This window comes from Leopardus geoffroyi, chromosome B4 (assembly GCF_018350155.1).
Source record: "Leopardus geoffroyi isolate Oge1 chromosome B4, O.geoffroyi_Oge1_pat1.0, whole genome shotgun sequence".
Taxonomy (NCBI): Eukaryota; Metazoa; Chordata; class Mammalia; order Carnivora; family Felidae; genus Leopardus; species Leopardus geoffroyi.
Genome location: NC_059341.1, coordinates 64205895 through 64230768, shown reverse-complemented (window position 1 = coordinate 64230768; position 24874 = coordinate 64205895). Strand labels below are relative to the sequence as shown.

Below are 24874 nucleotides of genomic sequence, written 5' to 3'. Positions count from 1 at the left end.
ACAGTGGCTGTACCATTTTACGTTCCTGCCAGCAATACACCAGGGTGCCAGGTTTTCTGCCTGTGAAACGAGAGCATTATTTCCCCAACCAGATGACTTGATGCTCTTTCACCAATATGGGTATTCTCTGCCTGAAAGCTAGATAAAAATCAGAAGACTGCTTGCTCTCTTCAAAAGAAGAGGTGTGGAAGCCTAATCATCCAGCTCCGTGCTACTGATCCTCATGCTCATGGGACTGATAGCATCTCAGGAAGCCCCTGAGAAAACACTACCCATGGCTGTCTCTCCCTCTTCTCTGCTTCCATTCTGCCTCCTTTAAATGACGTTTTATACACTGTTGTTCTTTTTCATGATATATTTACTTTAGAGTTTAACTCTTAGTGGACAGGATTATTTCCCTGTTTCCAGGTTCTTGGCAAGTGCTTCATTTTAGTCCCTAATCATTACCTAGATAGCTGACATAGATGTTTTTCCTTCAGGAAAAACACCCAAGTAATATTCTAAACTTTGATTTCTTTCAGTCTAGACAATTAAAGAAAAAACATATTTTCCAAGATTAGTGTACCTCTCTGAGTCTGTGTTCTCTATTGGGCACATGTCTCTGTTGGTACCTCCTGTCTTTCCAGGTTTATCTCTTGAGGCAAAGACATTGACACTTTGAGTCCTCCTAGTTGTCAAGAATCTTGGCACCAAATTGCTTAGTAGCTGGCATGAGTCCAGGATAGAGTCATCTGAAGGCTATCCAGTTTGTCTTGGTATCTTAGACAATTCTGCAAGACCATCATGGATGCCAAGTATCGCCACACTGTCAATTGTAGGATGATTTTTTGTTCCATAGAGAAAGGCTGGGGATAGTAAAGAAGTGTATAGATTATCTACATAGAAAAGAGAAGTATTATTATGATGTTACCAGTATTAAAAATTTCTTTCCAGAGTAACCATGTACATGTCATCCAGCTACTCAAATACTTTTATTCTTGATGACAAGGTAATTAATGTTGAGGAGCACCGTAGAACATTACATGACCAAGGAGACTGTAAGTTCTGTAATCCAAGTCTGGGTATTCTGACTATGTAAACAAATGAACCGGCTGTCTGAGTGAATCCTAGAAAAATTCTGTTTATATGAAAAGATGGGAATAAATTATCTGAGGGCAAATTAGCTATTTCCTTTATCATTTTTTACTAATAATATGTGCATAGGTCCCTGTGAGCCTCTTGCTTTATTCTACACTAAAATTAAGTGGTTATTGATTTCATTACCCCAGGAAGGAATATTTTGAGTAATTTTTTATGTCTGTACAGAATGTGAGCTTAAATTAAAATTGGCCAATCCTTGATTTATCTAAAAAATAATGCTGGGTTTAAAAATAACAAATAAAACTGGGTTTTGTTAATGATACAGTGGAAGTAAACACTGGTTTTAGACTCAGGAAATGTGGATTAAAATGTAGCTGCTACCACTCTTAGAAATCATTTGGTTTTAGAGAACAGAAGCCCATTCAAACTAGCTTCAGTAAAAAGGAATGGATTTATTGGAGATATATAAAAGTGTTTTCCAGAATCCAAGAATAGGAACTGTGACTGCTAAATCTTGTCACAAGTTACTGTCACTGTCTCACTGGAAGCAAATCATCTCTGTTTCTCCCTTCACATCTGCTCATCTTCCCCTCCCTGTCCCTCCTTTGCCTTGCCTTTTTTTTTCTGTTTTATTGTGCACAGGCCCAAGCCCTGGCTTTAACATCCTTTCTTATTTTTAGCATTCAACAAAAACTAACCTGGTTTTCCAGTATACAAATTCCTAGTTTCTGAGAGAAAATCCAGTGAACTCAGTTTAGATCAGGGATGTTCCTCTTACTCAGTCCATTTTAGTGAAGGATTAGGATCATAGTGGTAAGTGGAGTTGTGTCTTCTGGGTCTATGGAAGGGGAGCTTCTCCAAGAATGTGAGTGTGAGAAAGAAGTAATTGATAGAAAATGGGTGACATGTCTAGAATAATACTTATTATCTCTGTGACCTTGACTGGATCACTTAGTCTCAATTAGTCTCCATTTTCTCACCCTTAAAGTGAAATAATGATGATCTCCCTCTGACTAGTTTTTGTGACAGTCAGATAAGACAAGGTACACAGAAACTTTTCTAAATTAGAAAGCTTTGTAGTAGAGTTAGGAATAAATCAAGTAAATAAGTTATTTAAACCATACCATATGTGCTTTTCTGTGAATTAACAGGATCTATTTTGGAAGTAATACTTGTGTAATACTATGCTGAATTCCATTATAGTCATCTATAATAAATTATTCCAATTAAAAGTAGATCCAAATGGCATATAACTACACAGTAAATTTTTAATAGATTCAGATTACAGTTTAATAACAAAATGCATATAAATTGTTTTAAAGCATAGAGTTAGATATAGATTCACAAAGCAGCAGAGTTTTTGAGCTCCTATGTGCTAGGCCCTATGGGGTACAAAGAAGACCACAAGGCTGCTAAGGAATCGTGGGCCTCCTTTTCCCAGGAGCTTTTGTAAGCTGAGAAACATGTATACCAAGAGAAAATGATAAAAGTAATAATAAGCAGTACATGGTAAATGCAAGTTAGACTATAGTGTTTCATAAATTAAAGAGGTCATTGAAGGCTGTGATGGTCATGGAAAGTAATCTAGAAGGAGCTGGGATCTCAAACATGAATAGAATCAAATAGGGAAGCAGGTAATGGAATGCAAAGTCTTATGAGTCAGTTGTCTGGAATGGAACTTTTTTGAATAAGAGGATATATTGAGACTGAGGGGTAGTAAGTATAGTCTGCACAGTTCAGACTATATCCTGTGAGTTTTTGAAGGTTCTGGAACAAAGGAATTATATTATGGATTCAGTATTTTAGACAGCTGTTTCCCTGGTGCCAGTGAATAAGATGGGCTTGCAAAGAAGAGTCTGGTGGCCTTGTCTCCCAACCCCCATGCCTCCTCCCAAGAAAAAAACTAGCACAAATTCTTTAATGATGGGAATGCTGATAGCCACCTAAGATAGATTGCATGTTATATATTCCAATCCTTCTCATTTTCCTTAAACATAGATTGTTTTCCAAATTACAATTATTTTCATTTTATCATTCTTAACCTACCATGTCTCCAGATTCTTGTTTAAGGCCAACATAAAGCTTATTTTAGTAAATTTTACTGTTTTAGAATAGAAAGAATACTAAGGAAAAGATTAGACCACATAAGTGCTTATCAGATCTAATGTGGATTCATTTTCAGTTACTACACTTTGAATCAACTTTCCTCACTTATGTGAGCTCTGAGTTGACACTGCACTCAACGGGGGTGCCTTGAAAATACTTTAGAACTTTGAGTGGTAAATGCCTGAGCGTTTTCCCTTTGTTGCTTTTGGTCAGCTGTGTCATCATTTGGGAAATGTCAGGGTGGAGGAACAGCCAGTGCTGCTTCATTAGGCCCCTACTGGGTTGTCAGGTGTCCCACCACTGCCACTACCATCAGTAAGAACCAGGGTCTAAGAGGGGACTTGCCTAATGACAGCTTTCTCCATTCATGACCATGTATACTGGTATTAGCCCTTTAAAAATAAAATAAGTGTGTCATACATTCTGAAAAAACTTCTTAGAGACGAGGTGAGGTTGGCTAAGCCCTAAAAAGATGGCAACAGAATTTTCTTTTAACTCTTCGTTTTGACTTGTTTTTAAGCCACCTCTTCAGTATGTCTGTGTAATGTGACTATAATGCTTTATATCTTATCAAGAGTCTTTGATCATATATCAGCACTCCGGCTTGAGGGCCTAAATCTTCAGATCCAGGGATTAAGAGAGAGGAAGGGAAGGAGAGAGAGAGAGGGGAAAGATGAAAAAAAGAGGGGGTGCCTGGCTAGGTTGGTCGGTGGAGCATGTGACTCTTGATTTCTGGGTTGTGAGTTTGAGCCCCATGTTGGGTGTAGAAATGACTTTAAAATGAAATCTTTAAAAAAGAGAGGGAGAGAAAGAATATGTGTGTTTTATAGGGAGAATATTCCTTATTTTGAATTATTAGAATCATTAGAGAAAGGGGTTCATTGAAATATTTATTATAGGTAAGATGAGTCATTCTGGACATTAAAAAAAATCAAGGGAAAGGATGGTGGGTCACAATCACAAAAACTTTAATTTAGTGACTCACTGTAGTGGTTTTACAATTACCCTGCCCCTTAGGCCTGCCCTTCCTGCCCAAACTTCTTCCCCTTTAGGAGAAAAACCATTTAGGAAAATAAACTCACGTCCCTCTGAGTATAGCATTGACTTCTATACATACATGTGACATTCAGTTGGAATTTGACCATACAATTTTCAAAGTCTTTTACAAATTTTGAATTTATAAGTGCAGTACAGCTTGTCCTCAAGGGCTATGGAAAGTAAGATTTAGTATTTTCCATACGTTTCCAGAAATTACTTGGACCTTGAACTAATTCAATGGATTAAAGTTGTGACAGATATTTAGTTAAACTAGAGACCAATTATTTTGAATAAAAACTTAAATATTCAGCCTTTTTTATTACTTTTATTTTCCTGAGGGTCAGGAATAACCAACTGCAGGCTTATAGGGGTCCATGAGGCTGAAACAAGAAAATAATAAAATCTGAATAAATGAGTGTTAAATGCTTTATCTGAGGGTGATGTCTGTGCATGCTTGTGTTGTAATGGTGATTCTGATGTCATAATGAATTCATGATTCAGACGGAACCTTTGAAGGATTTAATCAATATAAAGTGCGTATTGCCATTGCTTCTGCTAAGTTTGAAAGAAGTATTCTGTGAAAAATGCTGTAATTCTTTAGTTCTTTTCCGGCTGAAGGTTATCCTTAAGATCTACATCTTTGCTGTTGCTACTGTTCTTTAGGCATATTCAAAACATGAGTGAGATCAAGACTGACGTCGGACGAGCTCGGGCATGGATAAGACTGTCTCTAGAAAAGAAGCTCTTGTCCCAGCATCTCAAGCAGTTGCTCTCCAACCAGCCACTCACCAAGTAAGTGATAGCCTCTTAGACATTTCTGCTTCTGTGACCTGTGTGTCTGCAAAGCAGATTGCATTAGCTGACAAACTGGCTTTTTCAGCATGAATTGTTGATTTCTGTGCACCTGCATTCTTTCTTTCTAACAGGCATGTGTTTTGGACACTCCATGGTTTGATTTTACCTGAGAGGGCACACCAGACATCACAGCCAAAGGCTAGATTGCTCTGTTCTCAATCAGAAAACTAACTAATCCACACAGGCTGACAGTAACATCCAAAAGACAGGTTGAATCTATGTAAACCATTTATAACATATTATAAAGATCACAACAAAACCTGAAGTAGTGGGAAAAAAAAGTCCACATTAACGGGTTTCTTCTGAGAGTCATGCCAGTGCTTACATTCAATAGTTTAGAGCCAGGAAAACCAATTGAGTACATGTTAGTTAATTGTTAACTGTTTTGATAGGTTTCCCTTTACTGCATCAAGAAACCTTAGATGAAATACATCATCCATATAAGATACACGTTAGAGTTAATTTGAAGGCTGAGGACGTAGTTCTCTAGAGCAAAGGTATGCAAAAAATTCAACAACGATCTCAAACTTGACAGTGTGTTGGAATCTTATGGTAACAATTCATTCTGTAGTTTTGCATTTGTACACATCAGCATTGGACTACTTACCCCCTAGGGGATCTTAAGATGAGTTTTAATGTCCAAAGAATAGATTTAATAAAGAATGCAAAGTGAATTATAGCCTGTGAACCTGATCTTGTACTCTAAAACTGATTACTCCCCTCACCCATCCCCTCCCATTATAAATCATTCATGGCCACTGTTGCCAAAGTACAAAGAAGAAAATTATAATGATCATTTAAAATCCTACTACGTAAAGGTTGGGCACCTGGGGGTGCCTGGCTGGCTTAATAGGTATAGCATGTGATTCTAGATCTCAGGGTCATGAGTTCAAGCCACATATGTGGCATATGGCATAGAGTTTAAGTTTACTTTACATACGTACATACATATACATTATACATGTTTAGTATGTATACATGTTATACATGTATATGTAATGTATATGTATTATACATTATATATGTACGTATGTATGTATATATGTATGTTGCGTGCCTGGCTGACTCAGTTGGTAGAGCGTGTGACTCTTGATCTCGGCTCAGGTTATGATCTCACCGTTCCTGAAATCAAGCCCCGTGTAGGGCTCCATGCTGACAGCACAGAGCCTGCTTGGGATTCTCTCTCTGCCCCTCTCCCTCCCTCTATCTTTCTCTCTCTCTCTCTTTCAAAATAAATAAATAAACATTTTCTATAGTTTAAATAAAAAAAATAAAATTTTAAAAAATTTTAAAAAAGAATAAATTCCTACTGCATAAAGGTAAATTTCAAGTATTTCACATGTTTTCTTCTGTACTTCTATGCATGTTCTCTTACTTAATATTATACTATATGTATTTAATATACCAAAAAAAAAAAAAATGAAAGACTAAAGAAATGAAGAAGACAAATGACCAGATACTGTGAATGTAAATAAAGACTTACCTTCAAATTCTCATTCAGTCAATATCATTCAAAGAGTAAATATTTGAGCATCAGGCTCTATCCTAGGTGCCAGGGATAGTTTTGAATCAAATATTGTTCTTGCTTTCATGAAGCTTATATTTATCATGTGAGGGAGACACATAATAACATCACATAAATGGTGATCGTTATGATGAAAAGTCAAATAGGGCAAGGGGATTAAGAAGGGTTTTGAGGGCCACCTAGGTGGCTCGGTTGGTTAAGTGTCTAACTCTTGATCTCAGGGTTGTGCATTCAGGTCCTTTGTTGAGCTCCACACTGGGTTTGGAGCCTACTTAAAAAATAAAAATTAAAAAAAAAAAAAAAAGATCATACTATATGTACAATTCAGTATCCTCCTATTTTTGCTTAGCATTTTATAAACATTTCACTATATTCTAAGAGCATAAGCTCTGAAGACTGAATGCCTTTGTTCAAATACTGCCTTTACTGTTCACTATTCTAATGACTTTGGACAAGACACTTAACTTTTTTGTGTCTCTGTTTTCCCCATCTATAAAGTGAGAGTGCTGATAGACTTACCTCATTGGGGTAGTCATGAGGATTAAATGTATTAATAACTATAAAACACTTGGAAAAGTGTTTAAATGTAAGTGCTTAGTAAAAATTATTTACTATTTTTAGTAGTAGTTGTGTTGTTAAAACTCTTCCTAAACTTTATTTTTAATGCTCACATAGCATCCCAATGTATGCATATGCCATAATGTATCTTTCCTTTTACAAATAACTTTTTTTTTTAAGTTTACTTATTTCTTTAGAGAGAGAGAGAGCACGTGCACATGCACACACATGCCAGTGGGGGAAGGACAGAAAAAGAGAGGGAGAGAGAATCGCAAGCAGGGTCCTTGGTATCAGTGCACAGCCGGACAAAGGGCTTGACCTCATGAACCGTGAGATCATGGACTGAGCCACCCAAGTGCCCCTACAAAATAACATTTTAGTGGTCATTCTTGAGTAAATCTTTGCCCATATTTCACATTATATTCTTAGGACAGAGTTCTAAAAGTAAAATTAATGTGTCAGAGGGTATGACTGGTTTAAAACAATTATTACCAACAAACTACTTGCCTGAAATTTTCAGCCCCATCAGCTGTAAGAATGGCTATTCATTGTACCCACACATACACTCCAACCTGGTCAGTACCGGTTAGCACTTTTTAAATCTTTATTAGTTTGATAGGCAAAAATGGATTCATGGAGGTTTTTTCCTTTAATTGCTAGTTAAGTTACAAATGTGTCATTAACCATTTGTATGTGCGTTTTTGTAAATTGTGTCTTCTTTCCAGGTGAAAGTTTCTACCTATACTGATTAAGTGAAGGTGTTTATTTTTAATGCAAGACATAATGAAAAGCATGAAAACTATACTATTATTTTGTGCTTGTCTTACCCGTTCCTAGGAAGCTTTATAAGCGTTATGCTTTTCTACGGTGTGAAGAAGAAAGAGAGCAGTTTCTTTACCATCTTCTTTCCCTCAATGCTGTTGACTACTTCTGCTTCACCAGTGTGTTCACCACTATCAGTAAGTCTGGAGAACTAGCTATTAGTATTAGGTGAAGAGTTGCTCAGGTGACAAATGGAATAAGAGTTTATACTTTGAAAAGTGAGATATATGGTAGTTCAGTGAGGTAGACACTGTGGATGAGGTGGGCCCCAGACCTCTGTGTTGGAATGAAGGTTGTGCCCCAGCTTCCAGGGGTGCTGTGGGAGGGTGGCCCTCAGCTGTCAGCCCCCATGGGGAGTCCTCACCAGAACAAACTACCTTACCCCCAAGATGATCCCTCCTTGCTGGTCAGCCAACATCCTAGGATGATCATAGGGCTGCCCTGGAAATTACCAAGGATCAGCTGAGGACTTCACTGTGACTGCATCACAGCTTAACTTCTCTCTCAGCCCATCCTGCTTTCTTCCTCGGGTGGTGATCCCAGGAGGAACATCCTGCATGCAGATTTCTGACAGTCTGCTTCCCAGGAAGCCCAGTCTGCAGTAGGAAATGGGATGGATGTTAAAAAGGAATGATTTATTAGGGATGTCTGACTGGCTCAGTCAGTGGAGCATGCAACTTTTGAACTCAGAGTGATGAGTTCAAGCCCCATGTAGGATCTAGAGCTTTCTTTAAAAAAAAAAAAGGAATGTTTAATTAAACAAATGGTCCAGTATCTTACACAAAACACATAAAATTTTTAAAAACCAGCATACTGAAATAAACGTATAGAACTGTGAGCATCATTAAACTTTGATGATTCAGAAAGACTTCAGGACCTTACTGGATGATGTAGGTATATAGAGGGAGGAAATGCTAACTGGAGATGTGTTTCTGATAGAAAGTCGAATTATAACATTTATTCTGTTCACCATTACTAATTCTTTTTTAAAAAAAAAATATTTTAGAGAGAGAGAGCACAGTGGGGGTAGAAAGGCAGAGGGAGAGAATCTCCATGCTAAGTGTGGAGCCAAGTGTGGGGCTCAGTCTTACAACCCTGGGATCATGACCTAAGCAGAAATCAAGAGTGGTGCACTCAACCAACTCAGCCACCCAGGCATGCCACTACTGTTTCTAATTCTTATGTGCAGTGGCCCCCCTTCCCCACTTGGAGAATTTTTACTTTGTGTCAGTTAGGAATTGTGTTTAGCTGCAAGAATCAGAAACTTGGAAAACAGTGCTTTAAGCAAATTGGTAGTTTTATATTTCTTACATAATGAGAAGTTTCAGGATAGTCCACAGTATGTTCACAGACCCAGGGTCTTTGTCCCTCTCTTCCTAGACCGTTCTCAGTGGGTGCTAGCCATCTCATGGTCGTAAGATGGCTGTTCTCAGTCCACCTTCTAACAGGAAGAAGGAAGAGTGCCAAGGAGAAAAGGGTAGAATCTGTGCTAGGAAAACAATTTTCCCCCCAAATCCCAATAATTATAACATTTCACTAGCCAAAAACTTACAGGTTTTGGCTTTCTAGTGTCTGACAGAGGCAGACAAGAAAAAATGGAGTTGAAATGGGTATTGAGCCAACCAGTAATAGCTGTCAACTGTCTGTTAGTATCTAAACTTTCAATCAGTTTAGTAAGTTACTGCTAGTATAAGAAGCTAACAAGGTATATACAGTTTTAAAAGAGAAGAAATAGCAGAGGTAGTTAGGACTCCTAAGATCCTACTTGTATCTATATATTTCATGTAAGTAACTCTTTGAATTTGAGGAATTAAGATCTTCATTAAAGAAATATTTTTAAGTTTGGGACTCCTGTGTGGCTCAGTCAGTTAAGCGTCCTACTCTTGGTTTTGGTTCAGGTTATGATCTCACAGTTCATGGGATCCAGCCCTACATCAGGCTCTGCACTGACAGCACGGAGCCTGCTTGGGTTTCTTTCTCTCTCTCTCTCTCTCTCTCTGCCCCTCCCCTGCTAGTGCGCATGTGCACGTGCTCCCTTGCATGTTTGCTTTCTCAAACATTTTTTAAAAAGAAATATTTTAAGTTTAATAATATTACTCCTTTGATACTTTATGTAGTCGCTGTTGTGAGTCCGTGGTCTCTGCAGCCACAGAACTGCTGGTCCTAAGTCCCCCCCCTTTTTTTTTTTTTTTTTTTTGTAGCTTTTCTAATCCTCTCAGTGAAAGGAATGAGAGAAGCCTCTGGCACCTAAAATAAAGTCTTGCACTAACCTCTTCTGCTTTCAGTTTCAAAACTCATTTGATTCTGATGATTACTAAACCATGAAAGTGTGGCCTTTCCTCTGACATTTTCCTTTCCTTCAGCTAAAATAAAAAGACAGAAAGGGAGGTTTTATTTGCCCAACCTAAAGAAAGTCTTCTATATAAAATTAGGCAAATGAACCGTTTATCCCATTCATTTTCCTCATCTAAGAGTGCATTGAACCGTGAGCTCATTCTCTGAGGCTGTATCTGGGCACCTTGTACAATAAATGTGTGTCATCGGGTGTGTGGATCATTCAAGGAGGGAGGGGTTCTAATACCCCCTCTTATGACTAAATGAGTAGAAATCCCAAGGATGTCAACAAAAATTGATTGTACCTTGCTTAAAAACAAACAAAAACAAACAACTATGGCTCTGAGGGATAAAAATGTGTTAGTGTGTTTGAGCCATCCCCATTTTTTAAAAGAATGGAGGGAGTGCGTAATGTCTATTTTGAATTGTCCTACCTTGTTTGAGCAAAAGGCAGTGATAGGACAGTGACATCTAGTGGTGTCCCTTTTGAAAAGCCTTCAGAAGGAAGAGGTTTCACACAGATCTCTTTCCACCTCTTGGTTCTTTCCCCCAGGGCTCCTTGCACAGGAGTCACCTTAATAGCTTTCCAAATTGTGATTTATAGACTTTATGTCCAGAATGGCATTGTTTATTACTCTTGGCTTTGCATATTGTGCTGTAAAATTGGAATGGGAACATTCTGAAGCATTGTCCAAGAAGATTAGCAACAAAGGGATACAAAGAGACATTCACCCCCTTTTGCATGTGAAACCAAATCAGCAACCATGCTCATGTGTACTTGATTTTGGAACAAAATTGAAACATTAAAGCAGGGATGCCTGGCTGGCTCAGCCAGTGAGGTACCTGATTCTTTTTTTTTTTTTTAATTTTTTTTTTTCAACGTTTATTTATTTTTGGGACAGAGAGAGACAGAGCATGAATGGGGGAGGGTCAGAGAGAGAGGGAGACACAGAATCGGAAACAGGCTCCAGGCTCCGAGCCATCAGCCCAGAGCCTGACGCGGGGCTCGAACTCACGGACCGCGAGATCGTGACCTGGCTGAAGTCGGATGCTTAACCGACTGCGCCACCCAGGCGCCCCGGTACCTGATTCTTGATCGTGAGTTTGAGCCCCATGTTGGGTATGGAGACTACTTAAAAATAAAATCTTCCAAAAGACAAACGAAATAAAATATTAAAGCAGTAAAAATTCTATGTAGCAGTCAGTTCTGGTGTTAATGCCTGAGATTGTTTTTTATAAATGTAAAGATTATGGGGGCACCTGGGTGGCTCAGTCGATTAAGCATCTGACTTCGGCTCAGGTCATGATCTTACCATTTGTGGGTTCAAGCCCTACATCGGCTCACTGCTGTCAGCGCACAGACTGCTTCAGATCCTCTGTCTCCTTCTCTCTCTGCCCCTGCCCTGCTTGTGTTCTCTCTCTCACTCAAAAATAAATAAGCATTTAAAGGAAAAAGGAAAGAAAAGCAAGGTTATATACATCACCACGGTAATACTCTGCACGCCGTGCATACCTGGTGACATATACGCCATGGAAGCCATCACAAGTGTTGGACTTGTGGTTTATAAACTGGACCTCCTAGGGGCGCCTGGGTGGCTCAGTCGGTTGAGCGGCCGACTTCGCTCGGGTCATGATCTCGCGGTCCGTGAGTTCGAGCCCCGTGTCGGGCTCTGTGCTGACAGCTCAGAGCCTGGAGCCTGTTTCAGATTCTGTGTCTCCCTCTCTCTCTGCCCCTCCCCTGCTCATGCTCTGTCTCTCCCTGTCTCAAAAATAAATAAAATGTTAAAAAATAAAAAAATAAAAATAAATAAACTGGACCTCCTATTTCTAGACTGGAAGAGGTGATCTCCTCTTTTTAAGTACTTCTTGATCATAAAGAACAAACTATCTGTGAAAGCCAACAGAGTCCTTAATAAATATTTATTATAGCATCAGGAGATTTTTTTTGTAATGTTTATTTTTGAGAGAATGCGCCAGTTGGGGAGAGGCACAGAGGATCTGAAGTGGGCTCTGTACTGAGAGCAGAGAGCCCAATGCAGGGCTCGATCTCATGAACTGTGAGATCATGACCTGAGCTGAAGTCAGATGCTTAACCAACTGAGCCACCTAGGTGACCCAGTATCATGAGAATTTTATTGTAATTTTTAATTAATTTCAGCATGATTTCTTTCAGTGATTCCCTATAGGTCAGTGATCATCCCCATCAAAAAGCTGAGCAATGCAATCATCACATCGAATCCTTGGATCTGTGTATCAGGGGAGCTAGGAGACACGGGAGTAATGCAGATTCCAAAAAATCTCCTTGAAATGACTTTTGAGGTAAGTTCAGCTAATACCTTTCTTAGCAGAAAATGTCTTACATAGTTCTACACAAGGATTCCAGTTTTGCTTTTTTATTTTTCCTCAAATCAAATAATACAAAGGAGTACTCAAGCATGCAGGATCATTTTTGTGAGTATAAACCTAAAGTTTTAAACACAATAATTTGTTTTGTATTTTTACTGCGATTAATTTTAATTATTAGGCTGTATTTTTCTACTTTCAGTGAAATACTTTTGGACTTTGCAAGGTCCTATTCCATGATTCCCAGTGCCTAGCACAGAACCGGGCAAGTAGGGAGCATTCAAGTCCATGCTTTTCCTCTCTTCCTGACTGTCAAGTGCTCCCTGCCTGAACCTGGACAAAAGGACAGGAGAGCTGACATACATCCATGCTTCTGGCTTGTATACCACATGGTGGCATTTATAGATTGATTCTATAAAAAATACCTCTCAATATTGTAGTCCATTTTCAGGTCTCACCTGGTGAAGTATTCCCTTATCTCTGAGCCCACATGCAGGTTGATCCTGGCATGCAGGAAGAAGACAAATATGTGCTCTTGTTTCAAGAGGGAAGTAGCACTAACTGACTGTCCTCTTCTATTCTTTATATTCCTTATGGAATAGCAGTTTCCACTCCATCATAACACCCCCAAGAACCTGTTTTGGCCCTGTTTATCTAATGGACTCACAGCCAGCCACCTGTATATAAAAGATTAAAACCCTTGTCTTTTCTTTGACTAGCAGGTGTGGAACATAAACTCTATATAAGTCCCATCATTATTGTTTCCAGACGCTGTCTCATATCTGTCTCCTTTTCCATCTATCCTGCCACAACTAATTCAGGATGCCATCCTCCCTCACCTGGATTGCTATGATGCCTTCTCTCTCACCTTGATACAAACAAGTGAAGGGCTTTAAGAACTCATAGCTCTGCTGTTCCTACCCATACATAATCAGTTGGGGGGTCTGTGATATTTTATCAGAGTTTAAAAGTCAGATTTTAATTGACATTTATTTTTACTGTCCTGTTATCATTGCTTTCTTTTTTTTTTTTTTTTTTTTAATGTTTTATTTATTCTTGAGAGAAAGAGCATGAATGAGGGAGGGGCACAGCGAGAGAAGGAGACACAGAAGCCGAAGCAGACTCCAGGCTCTGAGCTGTCAGCACAGAGCCCGACGTGGGGCTCAAACTCAGGAGCCATGAGATCATGACCTGAGCCAAAGTCTCAACCGACTGAGCCACCCAGGCGCCCCTCATTGCTTTCTTTTGTACTTGTCCACTAAGGGCCAGGAAGGACATTAATAACTATACTTTTTTTATGATAGCTTCAAAGACTTCTAGCAGATGAGGTTTGAAGTCAGTTCTGCCTTAGTATTTGTTAGAAACAGAAAAATAGCCATGTCAGTGATTTTTTTATATCTATAGTTGTTTTCCTGACCACACTGTAACTGAATCTAAATATCATCCTTTTGCCACTTCTTTTTTTTTTTTTTAACTTTTATTTATTTTTGAGAGACAGAGAGAGATAGAGCATGAATGGGGGAGGAGCAGAGAGGGAGACACAGAACTTGAAACAGGCTCCAGGCTCTGAGCTGTCAGCTCAGAGCCCGATGCAGGGCTCGAACCCACGAACTGTGAGATCATGACCTGAGCCGAAGTCAGACACTCAAACGACTGAGCCACCCAGGCGCCCCTACTTTTGCCACTTCTTGAAATTCTTCTCATCCTAAAGGCACAAGTTCTGAGTTCCCCAGCTAGAATAATTTTTCCTTTTCCAGTGTTTTTCTAGTACTTGCTTACATCTCTAGTTTAGCACCTTGTACAGTCCCCTCATTTGATAGTTAATGTCCATATGTCTCCTTTCTCAATAGATGGGACACCTTAGATGTGAATATATTTCTCTAGTGCAAAGCAGAGCCCATTATGCAGGATGGGTCCTCTGTAATTATTAAATTAGATGGGACCAAAGTGCCATCACTGAAGCTAAGAGGTAGCGGCGGTAAGATCAGGCACTGAATAACCTGTGGTCCTGTTCCTACAGTGCCAGAACTTGGGGAAGCTGACCACTGTTCAGATTGGTCACGATAACTCAGGACTGTTAGCCAAATGGCTAGTGGATTGTGTCATGGTCAGAAATGAGATCACAGGACATACTTACAGGTAAGTAAATGTCCTTGGGAGATCAGAACTCTTTGAGATTCTTTAGACAAGAAGACTTTTAAGAATTGTTTTCTTTCTAAAGCTTTCTCGCTGCCTTCTGAATTTTAGTTTAGTTTTTTGGGTTGTTTGGTTTTGCTTTTGTTTATGGAATACAAAATTGCCCCCCAAAAAACTTGTAAAAAAATTGATTATGTTTGCTGTTAATGCTTAGTCCACAAGTGTTGGCAAAGAGTGATCTCTAATTTAAAAAAAAAAAAGATTGAAGTAATTCATTTAGTAAAAAGGAAAGGATCTTTTCGACTCTACTAGTTACAGCTGGCACTCCTCTTTGGAAGTACTCTCCTCTTTTCTCCTATAACTGAACTCCCAAATTAACTTCTAGTTTGAAAATATTCTTCTCAGAAGATCTAAGCACAGGATTTTAATATAGACTAGGTATGCGAAAATATTGAATCATTTTAATTTGGTTTAGTGCAATAACAATTTATGGCTATATAAGAGAGAATGTCTTTATTTTTCAGAGATTCATACTGAAGTGTTTTTAGGAATGAAATGTCCTTATATGCACAATGTACTTTAAAATACTTCAACAAAAAAATAGAGGCGCCTGGGTGGCTCAGTCAGTTAAGCATCTGACTTCCACTCAGGTCATGATCTCACATAGAGCCCCGAATCAGGCTCTGCGCTGAAGCTCAGAGGCTGGAGCTTACTTGGGATTCTGTCTCCCTCTCTCTCTATGCCTCTCCCCCACTCACACTGTCTCAAAATAAATAAACATTTTTAAATACTTCAACAAAAAATAAAAAGAAGCATATGGCCAATCATTAAGTCTAGGTGATAAGAATATGGGTATCTCTTATACTAACTATTCTCTCTACCTTTCTGTGTGTTTGAAATCTTAAAACATAAATTTAAAAAACAACCCATAGGCACTAAAATGATGGGTTTCACCCATGATGCCATTTAAAGAATTCTGATTAAACTAGTAAAGTACTGGTGATTGAGAAGTTGTTTTTCTGACCTACAAGGTTCCCATGTGGACGATGGTTAGGGAAAGGCATTGATGACGGAAGCCTGGAGAGAATCCTTATTGGGGAATTAATGACCTCAGTGGCTGATGAGGATCTGGTAAAGCAGTGTCGGACTCCACCCCAGCAGAAATCCCCCACCTCAGCTCGGAGACTGAGCATCACTTCACTGACAGGAAAAACCACCAGTAAGTACTGTCCTTGTTAAATTTTCAGTGTGCCTCAGGTGTTGCAGGCATCATCTGGGGCCATTTTGCAGGAAACTGTTGCATTAATGAATTGTGGTAAGATTAAAAAGAAGAAAGCTGAAGAAAATTAATTAGGGCGAATGGAACTTAAAAGACAGGAGGGGAGAGAAAAGGGAAAAAATAAGGGAAGAATTAATAAATAATTAAAGGCCTGAAGAATTTACGTTTAAAAACTGCGTGCTCTGTTCTAATTAAGCTATAGAAATATGAATAAATAATATTTTTACTGAAACTTAAAGGAGGAGGGGCATCTGGCTGGCTCAGTCAGTAGAGTATATGACTCTTGATCTTGGAGTTCAAGCCCTATGTTGGGGGTAGATTGTACTTTGGGAAAAAGAAAGGTAGCTGGGGCACCTGGGTAGCTCATTTGGTTAAGCATCTGACTCTTGATCTCATCTCAGGTCTTGATCTCATGGTTGTGAGTTCAGGCTCCAAGCTGGGCTCAAAGCTGAGCATGAAGCCTGCTTAAAAAAAACAAAAAAACTGGGGCGCCTGGGTGGCTCAGTCGGTTAAGCGTCCGACTTCGGCTCAGGTCATGATCTCACAGTCCGTGAGTTCGAGCCCCGCGTTGGGCTCTGTGCTGACAGCTCAGAGCCTGGAGCCTGTTTCAGATTCTGTGTCTCCCTCTCTCTCTGCCCCTCCCCTGTTCATGCTCTGTCTCTCTCTGTCTCAAAAATAAATAAACATTAAAAAAAAATTTTAAAAACAAAACAAAACAAAACCCTAAATGAGGAATAAAGATAGCTTATATTACAGTATTCCCAGAGAGCCGTATCTAGCTATCCAGAGCCCGTTGTTCTAAGAGAAAAATATAAAAATTCCTCTCCTTACCCCATCGTCCTACAGAAATGATAAAATATGTAAAGGAGTGACTTCTATGGACAGGATTGTGCTTATATGCCATTTTTAATAGTACCATAAACTTCTAATTTATGCTAATGTGGGCTTTACTAGGCTGAATAATGTCTCCCAAGGGTATTAGATCCTAATCCAGAATCAGTAACGTTACTTTTTTTGAAAAAATCTTTTCAATTATTAAGTTAAGGATCTTGGGATGGGAAGATTATTCTGGATTATCTGAATGGGCCCTAAGTACAGTCACATATATTCTTATAAGAGGGAGGCAGACAGAAATTAGAAACACACAAGAGAAGACTGTATCGGCAGAGATTGGAGTGATAACAGCCACAAGCCACAGAATGACAGCAGCTACCAGAAGCTTGAAGACGTGAGCATACTCTTCCATAGAGCCTCCAGAGGGAGTGTGGCCCTGCCCTGATTTCTGCCTGGTGATAATTTCTGACTTCTGGACCTCCAGAACTATGACAGAATAGATTTCTGTTGTTCTAAGTCACCAGGTTTGCGATAATCTATTATAGGAGCCACAAAAAACTAATACAGAGGCAGTATGATTTAATGAAAAATTACGGAAGTTTATCAGTGAAGTGGTTTTATTTTAGCCATAGACAATAAAACCATAAGTAGAATAACAAGGGTACCTGAGAGGTCCTTAGTTTACTTAACAAAGAAGTTTCCCTAGATGTTTTTAGTCCCTATCCATTTATTAGCACATAGTGATATATTAATATTAGAATGATATAGTCTAAAAATCCCCCTTATTCTTTCTCAAATTATTCCCCTGATTCATAATTCCTTGTTGCCTTCAGAAGTAAAATTCACACCACACACACTGGAAAAACAAAAATTACAAAGACTGATAATACCCAATATTGGTGAGGATGGAGAGCAGTGGAATTCCTGGACATTGCTAGTGAGAATGCAAAAGAAAAACAGTTTGGCAGTTTCTCATAAAGACATACATACACTTAGCATACACTTGACACAGAATCCCACTCCTGAATATTTCCTGGAGAGAAATGAATACATGTATCTACACTAAGACTTGTATTCAGATGTCCTGGAAGCTTTATTCATAATAGCCAAGATGGAAACAACCCCAAAATCCACCACCTGGGGAATGGATAAGCAGAATGTGCTACATGTATTCAGTGGGGTACTAGTTGGCAATATATAAAAACGAGCAAACTGTTGATACATCTAACAACATGGGTAAAACTCAGAAGCATTATACTAAGTAAGTGAAAGAGAACAGACACAAAAGGCTAGATCCTATACGATTCCATTTATATTAAGTTCTAGAAAAGGCAGTATAATAATGATAGAAAGCAGAACAGCAGTTGCTAGGAGATAAGAGCTGGGGAAGGGGATTGATGGAAAAGGACACAGGGGAACCTTTTGGGTTGATGGAACTTTTCTACGTTATGATTGTGGTGGTTGCATGACTATACATCTGTCAAAGCTCATCAAATTGCACACTTAAAATTGGCAAATTTATTGTATGTAATCTTAAATTGACTTAAAAGACTGATCTTAAAAGATTTCAGTTCATGGGGCGCCTGGGTGGCGCAGTCGGTTAAGCGTCCGACTTCAGCCAGGTCACGATCTCGCGGTCCGTGAGTTCGAGCCCCGCGTCGGGCTCTGGGCTGATGGCTCAGAGCCTGGAGCCTGTATCCGATTCTGTGTCTCCCTCTCTCTCTGCCCCTCCCCCGTTCATGCTCTGTCTCTCTCTGTCCCAAAAATAAATAAACGTTGAAAAAAAAAAAAAAAAAAAAAGATTTCAGTTCAGCCCATCCTAATTATTACAATGTTTAAAACAGTCCCAGTTTTATGGGGTATTACTGTTTTGAGAGGTCTTATCCTCTACTTTTGGTCATATTTTCTTTTCCTTACTCAATAAGTAGAAAATTTTAAATAACCTGAAATTCAGAGATGGGAAACTGGCATTTTCTCACCGTGTGTGCAAGGTGATATTTAGAGAACTAAAAGTTTTTTTGTTTTTTTTTCAACGTTTTATTTATTTTTGGGACAGAGAGAGACAGAGCATGAACGGGGGAGGGGCAGAGAGAGAGGGAGACACAGAATCGGAAACAGGCTCCAGGCTCTGAGCCATCAGCCCAGAGCCCGACGCGGGGCTCGAACTCACGGACCGCGAGATGGTGACCTGGCTGAAGTCGGACGCTTAACCGACTGCGCCACCCAGGCGCCCCTAGAGAACTAAAAGTTTTAAATCAATTTTAAAATATTACTGAATAGGGGCACCTGGCTGGTTCAGTCATTGTATCATGCAGTTCTGGATCTTGGAGTTGTAAGTTCCAGCCCCATGTTGGGTGTAGAGATTACTAAAAAATAAAATCTTTATGGGCCCCAGCGTGGCTCAGTTGTTTAAGCATTCCTCTCTTGATTTCAGCTGAGATCATGATCTCATGGTTCGTGAGATTGAGCCCCGAGTTAGGCTCTGTGCTGATAGTACAGAGCCTGCTTGGGATTCTCTATCCCTCCCTCTCAAAAAGAAATAAATAAACATTTAAAAAAATAAAATAAAATGGGGCACCTGGGTGGCTCAGTTGATCAAGTGTCCCAACTTCAGTTCAGGTCATGATCTCATGGTTGGTGGGTTCAAGCCATGCATCGGGCTCTGCACTGACAGTGTGGAACATGCTTGGGATTCCCTTTCTCCCTCCCTCTCAGCCCCTCCCTTGCTTGTGAGCTCTCTCTCTTTCTCTCTCTCTCTCAAATAAATAAACTTAAAAATAATAAAGTCTTTAAAAATAAAATACTATTGATTAGTACAGGGCTATTTTATAATGAATGAAAGTTTTCAAAATAGGGGCACCTGGGTGGATCAGTCAATTAAGCATCCGACTCTTGATTTCAGCTAAAGTCACCATTCATTTCAGAGATCACAGTTAATGAGTTTAAGCCCTGCATTGGGCTCTGCACTGATAGTGCAGAATCCAAGCCTACTTGGGATTCTCTCTCCCTCCTTCTCTCTCTGCCCCTCCCCTGCTCATTCTCTTTCTCAAAATAAATAAATAATAAATAAAAGTAAAATAAATAATAAATATGTAAAAATAATAAAAAGTATATATGTAATTCATTTATTTTTTAAAAACTTTTCAGAATAGATCTTCATTTTTTTTTTTTAAGTTTATTTTTATTTATTTTGAGAAAGAGAGAGTAGGTGGAGGAGGGGCAGAGAGAGGGAAAGAGAATCCCAAGCAGGCTCTGCACCATCAGCACAGAGTCCATTGTGGGGCTTGAACTCACAGATGTGAGATCATGACGTGAGCTGAAGTCGAATCAGACACTTAACTAACTGAGCCACCCAGGGCACCCCTAGATTTTTATGTTTAAAAGAGAAAATACTCAGGGTGCCTTGCTGGCTTAGTAAAGTATGTGACTTTTTTTTTTTTTTTTTTAATTTTTTTTTCAACGTTTATTTATTTTTGGGACAGAGAGAGACAGAGCATGAATGGGGGAGGGGCAGAGAGAGAGGGAGACACAGAATCGGAAACAGGCTCCAGGCTCCGAGCCATCAGCCCAGAGCCTGACGCGGGGCTCGAACTCACGGACCGCGAGATCGTGACCTGGCTGAAGTCGGACGCTTAACCGACTGCGCCACCCAGGCGCCCCAGTGACTTTTTTTTTTAATGTTTTATTTATTTTTGAGAGAGAGAGTGTGAGCGGGAGAGGGCCAGAGAGAGAGGGAGACACAGAATCTGAAGCAGACTCTGGGCTCTGAGTTGTCAGCACAGAGCCCGATGTGGGACTCAAACCCATGAACAGTGAGATCATGACCTGAACTGAAGTCCAATGCTTACCTTACTGAGCCACCTAGCCACCCCAAGCATGTGACTCTTGATCTCCGGGTTGTGAGTTCAAGCCCCATGTTGGGCATAGGAGTTACTTAAAAATAAAAACAAAATTTTTTTCTTAAAAAGAGAAAATATTCAGAGAAAGGAAAAAAATTAGTAGCAACTGAAGAGGCCACAGTATCAGTCCTTCATTTTAACAATTTCTATGCATTGGTATAGAAAAAACTTACCTGAGGGGGCACCTGGATGGCTCAGTCAGTTAAGCGTCCAGCTTTGGCTCAGGTCATGATCTTGCCATTTGTGAGTTTGAGCCTTGCATCAGGCTTCCTGCTGTCAGTGCAGACTTCAGATCCTCTGTCTCCCTTTCTCTCTGCCCCTTTCCACTCTCTCTCTCTCAAAAATAAATAAATAAACTTAAAAAAGAAAAAAAAAGAAAAAAACTTACTTGAGTTTTACCTGAAGAATGTTTTATGCAAGAAATCCTCCAGCAGTATGAATTCAAGATTCCTTTTTTTTTTATAAGGTTTACTTATTTATTTTGAGAGAGAAAGAGAGTGCAAGCGGTGGAGGGACAGAGAGAGAGAGAGAGAGAGAGAGGAAGACACATAATCCAAAGCAGGCTCCAGGCTCTACTCTGTCAGCACAGAGCCCGACGTGGGGCCCAAACTCATGAACCAAGAGATCAGGACCTGAGCTGAAGTCAGCTGCTTAACTGACTGAGCCACCCAGGAACCCTGAATTCAAAGATTCTTAAACAATAGAATGTGTAGTTTGTCCTTTATGGTGTGATATGTAAACGTAAGAGTTAACCACCACAAGAAAGTACCAAATACTTAAACTTTTCGTTACCTACTTCTATCCCTAGATAAAATGTGTTTAACATCTCTTTTTAACCATTCTTGGGTTTTGGGAGGCAAAGGCGGTTTAGATCCCATTCAGGCAGCCCACCAAGGTCTCCCTTAAAAACAAGACCTGAGCAAGTGCAGGCCGGGAGAATGAAGCAGTACCCAGGTAGACTAAATAGCCAGAAAGGGAAGCTGTTCTGGGCTTTGGGTGCCTCAGTGTACCTGGCATCTTCCCTTTACTTTAAACACAGTAGCAAAAACACAGATTTCAGGTTAGCCATTCAGAGCTTCACAAACCTTGGTCTGTGCCCACTAAGGAACTCAAGAGTTAAGTAGGATAAGGGAGTACCTGGAATGATGCCATGGGTCTTTCCACCTCACTCCTCAGATCCAGGAGCTTGCTAGCACTTTGTGACAAGTACCATGCCAGGTTATTTACACCTGCAATATCTCATTCACTTTTCCCAGTGACCCATGAGGTATATGTTTTCCCTATTTTAAATTGAGGAAATTCAAACTCAGAAGTTAGACATTTAACCAAGGTTATAGATTGCAGTGGTAAGGTTGGAATTGGAATCTAGGAATCACAATTCCTTTGTGCCAAGATGCCTCCCCTTGGCCAGACTGACCTGAGACAAGTTTCATGGAGCGCCTGACAAGCCATCCTCTGTGGTGAAGCATTTCCTGCATGGGTGGACACAGTTGATATCCCATAGTACTTTGGTGTATTTCCCTTGCATGAGAATTCAGCCGCTGTTCATTATTTTTTCAGAACCCAATGCTGGACAGATCCAAGAAGGAATTGGGGAAGCTGTAAACAATATTGTGAAGCATTTTCATAAACCTGAAAAAGAGGTATGATCATCTGTCAAACTTAATGTATAGGATCTTAGGGGCACCTGGGTGGCTCAGTCATGGAAGTGTTGCATTTGACTCCTGATCTCAACTCCTGTTTGATCTCTGGGTCATGAGTTTAAGCATTGCATTGGGCTCCACAGTGGGCATGAAGTCTACTTCTACTTAAAAAAAAATTATATATATATATATATATATATATATATATGATTTTAAAGCCACTTTTATACATGATACATACAGTAGAGGGTATGTTTTTATTTGTAAGCTTTCTAGTAGCTACAAGAACATACTTCATAGCTACCTTCAACACCCTTTTCTCTAGTGTTTTTCTTTTTTTCTTTCTTTATTTGTTTGTTTATGAATGAATGAATGAGTGAGAGGGCGGGGAGGGACAGAAGATTCGAAGCAGGCTCCACATTGACAGCAGAGAGCCTGATGTGGGGCTCGAACTCATGAGCCGAGAGATCATGACCTGAGCCGAAGTCGGACATCCAATTGAGCCACTCAGATGCTCCTTCTCTAGTATATTTCTTAAACTTAGGTGCAGCAGATTATTCTTTGGCACTGTGTGTTTTGTTCCACAGAGAGGAAGCCTCACGGTGTTGCTGTGTGGAGAAAATGGCCTGGTTGTGGCACTTGAACAAGTCTTCCACCATGGCTTCAAATCTGCCCGCATCTTTCACAAGAATGTCTTCATCTGGGATTTCATAGGTAAATTAAAACAGGTGTATGTTACTATAAAGGCACTGAAATGTTTCTTAGAAAACTCGAAGACCCAGGAATTTAAGCAAATAAGGGTTAGTGACAAGGGAGTATGTTTTAAAAAAAAAAATACCAAATTAGCACGCTCTTTGCTTTTCATTCAGTCGACAAATATTATAGTGTCCGTAATATTCCAGACACTCACTGTTCGAGATGCTCAAGATACACATTGAGGCGGTAGAGTATGCAGCTCCTGATCTCGGGGTTATGAGTTCAGGCCTAGATTGAGTGTGGAGCCTACTTTAAAAAAAAAAGATACACGTTGAGATATAAGTAAACAAAACAGAAATTCCTTTGGTTGGTGAACTTACATTCTGGTGAGGACAGGAACACAGATAAAACACAAAAACATAACAAGTATGCAGTTCAGCTGGTATGTTAGAAAGTGATGGTTGATCTGGGAAAAAAAATAGTAAAGTGAAAGGAAATGGAGTGAAGAGTGCTTTTTTAAGTGGGGTGATTATACGCTTTGTGGACCAGGTGATATTTGAGCAAAGACTTTAAGGAAGTGAGGAATTGAGCCATGTGAATATCTGGGAGAAGAGCACTCCAGGCTGAGAGAAGTGCCAGGGCAGAGGCCCCAAGCTGGGAGTGTGCTTGGCCATTGCATGGAATAGCAAGTGTAGTGCGAGTGGGGCAGAGTGAGGGAGACAGAGTAAGAGGATACTGGGGGAGAGGGCTGTGTACTGCCAGAGCCAGGAGCTTCAGGGCCTTCTAGACCTTTGCAAGGACTTGGGTCTTTATCATGATTGAAATAGGAAGTCATCGGAAGGCTTTGAGCTAAGGAATAAATGACATAAAATAACTTCTGTTTTGTTTTAAAAGGATTACTCTAGCTTTATGTTATCCAGTATGATAACCACTACCATAGCTACGTGTGGCTATTTAAATTTATTTAATTTAGGGGCGCCTGGGTGGCGCAGTCGGTTAAGCGTCCGACTTCAGCCAGGTCACGATCTCGCGGTCCGTGAGTTCGAGCCCCGCGTCAGGCTCTGGGCTGATGGCTCAGAGCCTGGAGCCTGTTTCCGATTCTGTGTCTCCCTCTCTCTCTGCCCCTCCCCCGTTCATGCTCTGTCTCTCTCTGTCCCAAAAATAAATAAACGTTGAAAATAAATAAATAAATAAATAAATTTATTTAATTTAAATTAGATTTAAAATTCACTTCGTTAGTCACACCTGCCTTACCTAGTAGCTACCAAATGGAACCTTGCAGAAACAGAACATTTCGTCCATCACAGAAAGTTCTGTTGCAGTGTACCGCTCTAGCTTGCTAAATAAGCTTTGTAATCTTTATTCTGGTATGCGGTTCTTCTAGAATTCCCAGTTTTCTTAAAGGGGTGATTAATCATTTTGTGTCTTGTAAATATAGTCTAGATGAAGTGGTTGGTTTTATCCAACTTAGAGTTTTTAGACAAAGAAAAGAAGGTTAACAGAGCTAGGCCTTCCAGGAGTGATTTTTTTTTTTTCTTTTGGAATGCCCAGAATCTTACTACTCCTGTTTCTAATATATGTATACATATCTCTTCCTCAGATTTCTTGAGTCAGTTCCATTTCAAGGATTTCATTGCAAAATGTCAGCCAGCCACTGTATAACTAGAACAGAGGGCACATCTCGATGGCTACCATGTATTTGCTAGCTACTCCTAGAAGGTTCCAG

The 24874-nt window shown here is 39.8% G+C and overlaps 1 protein-coding gene across 7 annotated transcripts in view; it reads left to right on the top strand.

Annotated features, from left to right (window-relative positions):
* Positions 1 to 24874, top strand: part of DENND5B (DENN domain containing 5B) — a 193020-nt gene that overhangs the window by 161141 nt on the left and 7005 nt on the right. For 6 of the 7 annotated variants that reach the window (XM_045466586.1, XM_045466582.1, XM_045466585.1 and 3 more), the window contains 7 exons: positions 4888 to 5016; positions 8000 to 8121; positions 12492 to 12637; positions 14682 to 14800; positions 15829 to 16016; positions 22370 to 22452; positions 23040 to 23166. In XM_045466586.1, coding sequence (XP_045322542.1) covers positions 4888 to 5016; positions 8000 to 8121; positions 12492 to 12637; positions 14682 to 14800; positions 15829 to 16016; positions 22370 to 22452; positions 23040 to 23166 — 914 coding nt within the window. Of the gene's footprint in view, positions 1 to 4; positions 1207 to 4887; positions 5017 to 7999; positions 8122 to 12491; positions 12638 to 14681; positions 14801 to 15828; positions 16017 to 22369; positions 22453 to 23039; positions 23167 to 24874 lie in introns of those variants that run through there. The other variant, XM_045466587.1, reaches the window with a different exon arrangement.